Source organism: Ailuropoda melanoleuca, chromosome 6 (assembly GCF_002007445.2).
Source record: "Ailuropoda melanoleuca isolate Jingjing chromosome 6, ASM200744v2, whole genome shotgun sequence".
Taxonomy (NCBI): Eukaryota; Metazoa; Chordata; class Mammalia; order Carnivora; family Ursidae; genus Ailuropoda; species Ailuropoda melanoleuca.
The window spans coordinates 90,032,707-90,042,282 of record NC_048223.1 but is presented as its reverse complement, the minus strand read 5'-3'; the positions used below and the strand labels follow the sequence as shown (position 1 = coordinate 90,042,282).

Below are 9,576 nucleotides of genomic sequence, written 5' to 3'. Positions count from 1 at the left end.
CACGGGTCAGACTCCCCAACCTTCATCCGTGCCCGCACCTGCCCCAGTGCCCACCTGTGAAGAGACACCGATTTGCTCCCATGGATTCAGAACTCAATTGCTGGGCAAACACACCCGATTCAGTAACCCTCCTTAGACACGGCCCATCTACGCGCACCTCTGGACAACTTCCAGGGGAATGAGGTCTTTTAGGAGACGACAGATGGTTGTGGAAGATTGCGGTCAGCGCTGGGTGGGGGGGTGGCCTGCATGTCGAGAGGCAGGGATACTCCCCCTTTTGCTTTCTGTGGTGACGAGCGCCAATTTGACGGGCAGTACAGTCCTGAGCTGGACTGAGGTGACTGGGACCTGAGTGGTGGGGCCTGAGGTCAGAGGTGAGGAAATGGTCAGGGAAGTGAGCCCAAGGGGCTTAGGACAGACCCACATTATTGTGGCTTCTTACTCTGTTATTACCAGATGAAGGGGTTGAGCAGTGAAGGGGCAGGGCCATGTACCACGCAGGCCCCTGGAAGGACAGGTTGGGAAGGGGGTGGTGGAAGGAAGCACACAGCGCGCTGGCTTGGAGGAAGACTTTATTTTGCCCCCTGCTCCCCAGCCCCCCAGCTCCCTAGAAGGCAGTTTGGCCTCTCTGTGGCCCTAGTTAGGCAGGGGCAGGGTGTCCTGGCTTCCTGATTAGTGGCTGTGGCCGTGGCCATGGCCACCGTGGCTGTGGCAGTGGCCCTGGCTACCCTCCCCAAAGCCTGGCCCGTGGCTGTGGCCTTCTCCTTCCGGGGCATTCTTGTGCATCTCCTCGTGAGAGGCTACCGTCAGCCTGCCCACTAGGATGGAGAACTCCTCGAAGTTCAGCTGCTTGTCTCCATTTGTGTCCAGGTCCTCCAAGATCTTGTTTATGGCATTGTCATTCTTCTTCTGCTTCTGTGGGTGGGGGAGACAGGGCAGTTAGGGCTGGGTGTGGCCAGCGCTGGGGACGGGGAGCTCGGCCAATGACCCCAGGCAAAGGCACAGGGAAACCTGGCCTCCTAGGCCTTAGTTAAAAAGTTAAAAATGACCACTGACAGATGCCCACAGTGTAGAGGGTGCTGCAGGTGTGCTAGACACTTGCTGACTTACTCTGCATGGGACCTGAGCACTACCGTTCTCTCCGTTTTACAGAAGAGGGACTGAGATCAAGTGACGTCCTTGAAGTCGTGCAAGCAGTATGTACAGAAATGTCACCTCATTCGGTCTTTATAACAAGCTTAACAGGTAGCCTTGGGTGTCTTCCTTGAGGAAACTGTCTTAGAAAAGGCGAACTAGTCTGTGCAAAGTGACAAGGCTTGGGAGCTGGACGGTGGACACGAGCCCAGCCTTGTCCCAGTCCCTCCACCTGTCTGTCCTGCTCCCTCCCCTTTTTCCACCTCTCCCTTCCCTCTCTAGGTTACTCATAAGTGACACTCATTTCGACCTACATGGAGGGGAAGTGTCTGAGGAGAACACGATGGTTTGTACCTTGTGTGGGGCCAGAGAGCAGTGTATGCTCTCCATTGACCCCAAAGGTGTGATGAAGTATACTGGGGGGGGGGCGGGAGGTGGAAGATCCAGTCTGCGTTGGTTCCACTCTCTGGCTGGGGAGGCTCAGCTGAGCCCCCTCCCCAGACCCTGTGGGTGCCCAGCTCAGCCCCCAGGCCCTTCCCACTCCTGCAGCACCTCCACACAGCCTTCTTTTCTGCACTTTTCCCAGTTCCCTGGGCAGAGCACTCACTCTGCAGCAGCTGCTCGGCAAGGTCTCGGCTTACCCCCACTCCTGGACGAGGGAGGTGGGTGGTGGGGCAGGTGTAAGAATCACACCGAGGAGAACCTTGCCCCACTAGCTCTTGGCTGTACCCTCTCCTATCTGTCCTGATCCAGCATCCTGCTTCCCAATGTCCGCACCTGTGGGGAGCTGTCAGCATCCCCCCTGTACCACCTCCTGAGCTGTGTGGGGCTTGGGGAGGGCTGCCACTTGCCCCAGGAATGGAACTGAGACCGGAACTCAGACACGTCACCTTTCTTAGTCCAGGCCTCTGTTTCCCCAAAGTTCCCAGACTTGTAAAGAAGACTAAAAGACCGGATGGAAACAATCCTTTTTTTTTTTTTTCTAGAAGTGCCTAGTCATTTGCAGATCAGGGAAATAAACTAATTATGTTACTGAGTGTTTTGTGCATGCCACTGGTCGTCAGGGTGCTTCGCTACCCGTGGTGGACGTGTGTCCTACTCTGGACCCTCAGGGTTAGGGAGCCCCTCAGCTCTTGCGCTCTGAGACCCGGCTGAGGGTTAGCGTCTTCTCCGCTTCTGCCAAGGGTTGTCCTCTGTTGCTTCCCTCCTCGATTCAGGTGTCAACTCAAAAGACCTCCTTGGAGGGGGCCTTCTTGTCCACCCAACTAGTCAGCTCTCCCCACCCAGCCCAAATCACCCGCAGCGCTCTCTCTTATGTCCTTTGGGGCACTAACGGGCATTGGATTTATCTGTGCTCTTTGTTGGCCAACGTCTTTTTGCTGCATGTGCCGACAGTGGGTCCCTGTTTGCCAGTAGGCACCCTTGTCTGGGACAGGGTCCTGCAGCAGCATACATACTGACTGCCAGTCAGTCTGCTCTTTAAGTTGTAACGGCTCTAGTGACGGGGCGCCCGGTGCCTCTGCAGAGTGTACCCCCATACCCCAGCCTTAGCCTGGACGCCCCAGGCTGCGCCAGGCCTGCCAGGAGCCTCTGCCTACCTTGAGGAAGTTTGGCAGCTCCTTTTTCACGAGCTGTTTCAGCTCTTTCTGGTTGAGCGTGTCCGGGTGCCCCAGCCGCACAGAGTACTGGTGGAAGATGTTGATGATGGTCTCAATGCTGCATTCCAGCTGCGACATCTGGTCCGCCATCTTCCTGCGTTCTGAGGAGTGACAAGCCAGGGTTCAGGTGTGTAGAAGAAAAGGCTGCCGGGCTCCCCTGACACCTCCCACAGGCCGCACGTAGGAACAACAGGGGAAACACAGAAGGAAAAGAAGCTCGCAGCTGGTCTGAGAGAAGATATTGCCCCACATATGGGAGGGGTGGTTTTAGAGTGTCTGGAGAACGCTGAAGAGCGGGCATTTGAGGACAGGAGGCCCCCGTGGAACACGGTCCAAGAAAATGTGAGGGAATTTTCAAGTGGGTGGGTCAATCGAAGAGGGCTTCCAGGAGGAGACCTTGGAGGAGGCCCCGTCATGGCGGGAAGGTGAAGAAGGAGTCGGGGTGGGGGGGAAGCCGAGAGCTCACTTACCCAAGTCAAGGAGCCACACAGAGGGATTTGACAGCGCTGTGTGTGTCCAACATTTATAGGCAGCTTCTGGCCAGATACTCAGCTCTCGTGGGAAGATTGCTTCACAGGTGAGCAGTGTGGTAACCCTGAGCTGGACTGTCAGTGCCAGGAAAGGGGCTGGGGCGGGACAGGAAATGTTCACAAAGCTCTTTTGGCCTTTTTGTGAAATGCCCAGGCTGGGCCTGGAGCTGGTTTGGGAGGAAGCTGGCTGGGTAGCTTACTTCCTCTCCACCCCAACCCCTGCCCTACCTGAGCAAGCCAGCTGCCTCTCCCTTGGCAGCTCTCACGCTCCCCCTGCTCCCATTGAGGTTGGTCAGTCAGCGGCTGCTGGTTCTGCCTCCCCCGTGCGTGCAGCCCAGCAAGGCTGGCTGAGCCTTCCTGTGTCTGCCTGGCTCTGTGATAAGCAGTCCTTGGAGGCTGAGGTCTTGGCACGCGGTTCTTAGACTCACAGGGCGTGACTTGGTGTTAGGGTTAGGGTTGGTGGAAGTGCCCCACCCCCTCGTATTGTAGATGAGGAAACTGATGCCAGAGAGGGGCCTGCTTGGTGACACAGCAGGAACTGGGCCCAGACATCCTGGTTCTTGGTTAAGGGTGATTTCGATCACACCTCCCTCTCGCAGTCTGAGAGATCCTCGGGGTGAATGCGTTTCTAGAGCCAAGCCTTTAGAAACCTACAGCCTACAAGACAAGCATTTTTATGTAGCTTCTCTTTGGGCAAGACCTGTCCCTCCCTGGCTACCAACCTCCCTTGCCCGGGGAAGAAAGCTGAGCGGCTTAGCACAGCACACAAAGCTCCCCAGAAACACCTGCCCTGCCCCTCAGCCTCTCTTCCTGTTCCCTTCCAGCTCCTCTCCTGGGGTCATAGGGGGCCCACCTGCCACATGCACCCCAGGCCTTTGTCTTTGGTGCTCTCACCCGAGTGCCCTTCACCCATGACAGGGTGCAGTCCTACTGAGCCCTCATGGCTCGGTTCAAATGCCACCTCATCCAGGAGCCTGCTCTGATCTTCCCGATTGGAAATAGCTCTTCTTCCCCCCAAATTGCTCCCACACCACTTCTGGCCTCAACACTTCCTCTCCTGGGTTGGGTACCTATTTTGCTTTTGTCTGACAATGGCCTGTGGACCCTCAAGGGAAGTTCTTCATGTTCCTGCCCTCCTGAGCACACAGTCCAGGGCTTGGCAGATGGGAGACCTCACATTTGCTGAAGGATCATGTCCAGTCATGGCGGCCTCGCCACCCCTTGACCCAGGAAGCATGTATGGAGGACTTCACAATGGGTGCTGTCCTTGAAGCTCTTGCTCTGTCCAGCCCCTCCTCTATCTGGGAAGATGTCCTCTTCCACCTCTACCAGCTCCTCTGTCCCATCTTCATGGACCCTTCTCTCACTTCCAGCCCCTTTTCACTGCTCGCCCTTCTGAAAGCCCCAGGCAGCCCCCGTGTGTGCTGCACGTTGGCCCTGAGCGTGCCCTGCCTTGCACTGCTGAGATGGCTCAGACTGGCTGTGTGACCTTAAGCAGTTTACTTAACCTCTCTGGGCCTCACTGCTTTGTCATTAAAACAGGAAAATAACAACCTATCTTGAGGATTGAGACTGTAGGTGTGAAGGTGGAAGAGCTCGGTAAGTAAGAGGCCTGCTTACTAGTTACTGTCTCACTCATTAATACAAATATTGGTCGGACACCTACTACGTGCAGACAGTAGTGCAAGATGTTGGGGGACTTGATGAATGAGTCATAATACATGGAGGGGACGTAATCTTGTATCTTGCATTCCTAATCACATCTTAAACTCCTGGGAGCTAAGGACAGGGCCTGGCACAGTGCCAAACACACAGCAAATATTCAATAAACCCTTGTTGAATGTGTGCTTGAATGACTGAGTAAATCACCCATGATGGAATGAACGGTGCAGGATGAGGTCTGCCCTCCATTGTTTGCAGCAGTGGAGGAAGCTCAGGCTGTTAGGGAATCTCTATTCTAGGTGCCCCAGCGGTGCCCGGGGTGCCTCTCCCATGCGCCCCCACAGTGCCCTCTGCTGGCTCTGCCAAAGCACGTTTCACTCTGGACCAAGGACCCTGGACAGGAGCTTGCAGGAAGAAGGCACTCGAGCACCCTGGGGAAGCTGCTGGGCTTGGGAACAACAGCACCATCAGTAGGGCAGCTTGTGGCAATTCACATGGGGCCTCCAGCTGGGGACACCAGGGAGTGGTGGAGACTGTGGCACATGGGATTGTTTTTCCCTTGAAGGAGCAGCAGTACTCAGCCTCAGGCTGTGGTGGGGAAGTGGACCAGGTGTCGTCACATCTCCTGAAGGCCCAGAAAATATGAATTTTTATGCAAAGGCTCCTGCTTATAAAATTTTTCAACTAATTTTAAAGAAAAATAAAAACATTAACAATGAGGCATGGTGTGTGCCAAAGACAGCCTGACCGCAGGCAGATGGCTTGTCATGTCTGCTCCGCCCGTGCGGCTGACTGGCAGGCCTGCCTCCTCTGCTTGCCGGGGCTCCTCAGGGCAGGGACGCTGCGTGAGTCACTTCTGTGGTCCTGGGTCAGAGCGAGGCCTGGCCTCGGAGGCTCTGGATGGGCAGTCGTTGAAGGAGTAAATGCAGGAGTGCACGGATACATGAATACCTGAGGAAGCACGACGATGAGCACTGCTCTGTCCCCTGTGACGCTCTGTCGAGCCCTTGTCTGTGACCGCAGAACGTCGAGTCAAGATGTCAGTACAATGGGGGAGGTGGAGAACACGACCAGCTGCTGGTGGCTGTGAGCAGCTGGACAGGCTTTGAAACAGATGGGAGTCTGCCTCGTGCACCACAGTGGGTTCCCTCCTGTCGGAAAACCGTCGTGGTCCGTGGCCCCAGGCTAGCCCCCGCTCAGGACAGGCTCAGGACAGGCTAGGGCTGAGCTGTGGCGGTCCTGACATGGGCGGGCTATTTCTGGCTCCATCGATCTCTGCCCCAATGCCATCTATCCTCCTCACTGCCAACCAAGGCCAGAGGTTGGGATGTGGGGTGGTGGGTGGTGACGTATTCTCCTTGGGGAATCGCAGAGCTTCCTGCTAGGGCATGATATGGGCCGTTCTGGTTCCAGACAGTGATTCTGGAGGCTGCCATTGAAAGAAAAGGGTATGGTTTCCTCAGCTGTGTTTAAAACAATTAAGCAACCATGTAAGCATTTCTTCTTTCCTGGTGCCCAAGACCAAGAGTGGGTCTGTGTCCCTCTTCTCTGCAACCATCCTGCTGCCGTCCCTCAGGGAAGTTTGTCCCTTCTAACTTGTCGGTATCAAACCAGGTATTATAATGGGGCTGTAACACAGGCACGCGGGTGGACCTTCCCCAGGCTCTGTGTCCTTCAGCCTGCAGGATCCTCAGTGGGAGCTCACAGCTGAGTGAGGGGCTGAGAGCTGGATTCTAGTCCTAACTTCTCCACACTTACTGGATGGGCTTTGGAAAAATTTCCATGTCTGGGACTCCCTTTTCTTATTCATTAAGTGAGGAGGTTGATTCAGCTGGCCTTTAGGTTATTTCTAGCATTGACTCCAGGTTTCGATTCAACCTTAGTGGGCTTCATGAATACCACAAGCCTCATGGCCCCCAGGCCCCTGTCTGACCCCCAGGTCCCTGCTGCTACCCTGCAGATGAAGTCAGGTCCCCCCTCCCAACAAAGCTGCTTGAGCCTGGGCCCAGCCCTTTCCAGGCTACAACCTGCTTGTCTCTCCCCTCTACAGCCCTATCCCCCACGCCCTCACCCTTGCTGCCCTCCCCCTGCACATCCTCTCCCCTATACGCTTTCCCTCCATACCTTCCCTTCCTCCTTTCCTCTGTCCTGCCTAAGACTTCCAGATGCTCTTCCAGGAGATTTCACCTTGGCCACTTCTGGCCCCCACTGCTCATTCTATGTATATTAGGGTGGACATGGGTAACTCTGACCACTTCCTGCACCTTCGGGCTCAGTCTACATCAAGCTTTGACTGCTCCTCGTGTCCTTCACTGAAGGCTTGACCTGAGGTTCCTGAGACACCCCGCCCCCTGCTGCACTGCTCCGGTGTCCACGGTGTGACCCCTCCAGTAACCTGGGTTCTTAGATCCTCCAATAGCTGTGCTCCCAAGTCCAGTCACTGCCCCCGACTGCACCTCAGCTGTCCTTCCTCATACCCATTGTGATTTCTGGGAAACTGTACCTTCTAATGGAAAACTCTGTTGGTCCCTTTTCTGTTTGTGCCTTCTGTTTTTCCAGTTCTTCCTCCTCTCCTGTCTCTTGTAGAACCTGGTTTTTGTCCTCATTAGGTCCTTGAGTTTCCAGATCCTTCTACTAATTCCTGGCCGGTATCTCAGTATCTCCCTGTTGGCTTCCTCTGCCTGTCAGGAACTCCTTGGAAGTATGCAGCCCTTTATGAAAAGTAAAGGGCTTTCACATGCATTACCATGTTGGCTTTTTAAGTACTGGCTTGTGGGGCTGCCCTAGTCGTGTTTAACTCCTCGAAAGAGGGTGTTCTCATGTTTGCTCATTCCTGGATGATAAGTCTGGTGTGGGAGAGACATCTGATAACCAACCACTGGCAGAATAAGATGAGTGACTGACTTGGTTTTGGTGGAACCTACGCTTACAGGTTATTGCCTGTAATTAAGAAGTTGTGCAGCAGGGAGAAGGCTGAGAAGAGAACGAAGGACGTGGGGAGGAGTGATGGAAGCAGGGAGTGTGAAAAGTCACCTGGGGATTAGCAAGGTGTGTGCTGNGGCTCGGCTGATGTTTACAAAAGGCAAGCTTGTTGAAAAGATAGATTTTTTTTTCCTTTTATCACAAGATACTTGAACTCTTATCAAAGGCTAAGATAAGAGCAGTGGGGACTCCAGGACATCATATAGGCAGAGCTCAGAGGTGGTATGGCTGGAAGAGGGGCGGTGGGGCCAGGTACCCGCTTCATCTCCTTCCCACTTGAGGCTGTGTGTCTAGCACGCACACTGGTTTTGCTTGTTCATTTGGGGCAATTCTGGGAGTGTGGAGATTTGGGGGCCACCTCTGGCCTATAGGTAACCTGTGGGTCCACATCAGGGTAATTGGAAATCTTGGGAGGTTCACACTTAGGTAAGACGGCCACTTAGTTGTTAGAGCCCCACGTAGGAGGAAAACCTCCATCACAATGAACTTTGCTCAAGTTTACAAGGCACGTTTTGGGATTTGACAGCTGTTCTCTTTCAGTGGCAGGTGAATGCATAAAGATGATTCAGAGGCCCCAGTCTCTTCAGATGCACCTAATTGTAGGCTGGAAAGACGTGTTATATAACCACAGCTCACTGTAAATGTGCCCGTGAGGACAGAGGGGAAGGACTCTGAGCCCGTCTACGAAGTGAGTGCGCTGCTAGTTTCTCTGGTTGGCTCTGTTTAATGGCTCACTTGTGGAGATCTATACAAGCAGGTGCTCTGTGCAGCCGCGCCCCCCGCCCTGTCATCACCACCTCCCGCTCAGTGTAGCAACGGGGGTTGATTTAACAGATCATTTGGATTAAGGCCACGAGTAGTCATGAGTAAAATGATTCATCTATTCAGTCTTTCATTCATTCAGGGAATCTTCCTTGAGCGCCCACTATGTGCCCAGCGTGCTGGGTGCTGGGGCTGTGTGTGCTGTGGAGGAAAAGCCTAAGGTGCTGTGAGAATCTTTGCCAGAGTGACTGGACCATGCTTGCTCCTTCACTGGGCTGTCCCTTCTCCACTACCAAGACCAAACACAGCTGCCAGAGACCTGGAGCTGTCCTTGCTTCTTTCCCCTGGCCCCGACCNCAGGCACTGGATCCAGGCCACTGGATCCACCACAAACCATTTTTATAGCTCTCCCCTTCCCACCCCCATCGCTTTTATTTAGCTGTCCTCATCAACTTAATATAATTAACACAGCTGAACCCTAGGGCAATGCTTTAGAGGATATTTTTCTAAATCTCTCATAAACAGTTAAGTTATTACCAAAGTTATATATTTATATAGCTTAAAAACCCCAAAGAAGCTAAAGACGTCTGTCACTTTGCCAAGTCTGATTCCCACTCCACAGAGGCAACCAATTCAGCTGTTTAATTGTCTTAGTTCTAAAGAACAGTCTTAGACCGCGTTCACTACACTTTTCACCTCTATCTATATCTTCTTGCTATAGAAGGTGAAACTTTGGCTCTTTCATACTCCTGCTCCCCAAATATTCTTCCATTTTCCCATCCTCTCATTAGAGGTAGGTTTAACTCCTCATTGTTTGATCAGTATTCAGTGTTGACATGACTATAATT

General features: G+C 53.7%; 1 protein-coding gene across 1 annotated transcript; it reads right to left on the bottom strand.

Moving 5' to 3' along the window:
* Positions 1-554: 554 nt before the first annotated feature.
* On the bottom strand, positions 555-3,423 carry S100A9 (S100 calcium binding protein A9). The gene is made up of 3 exons (XM_011229064.3): positions 3,263-3,423; positions 2,733-2,893; positions 555-915 (listed from the first exon to the last, which is right to left on the bottom strand). The coding sequence occupies exons 2-3, from the start codon at positions 2,880-2,882 to the stop codon at positions 673-675; spliced, it is 393 nt and encodes a 130-aa protein (XP_011227366.1). The 5' UTR covers positions 2,883-2,893; positions 3,263-3,423; the 3' UTR covers positions 555-672.
* Positions 3,424-9,576: the final 6,153 nt, after the last annotated feature.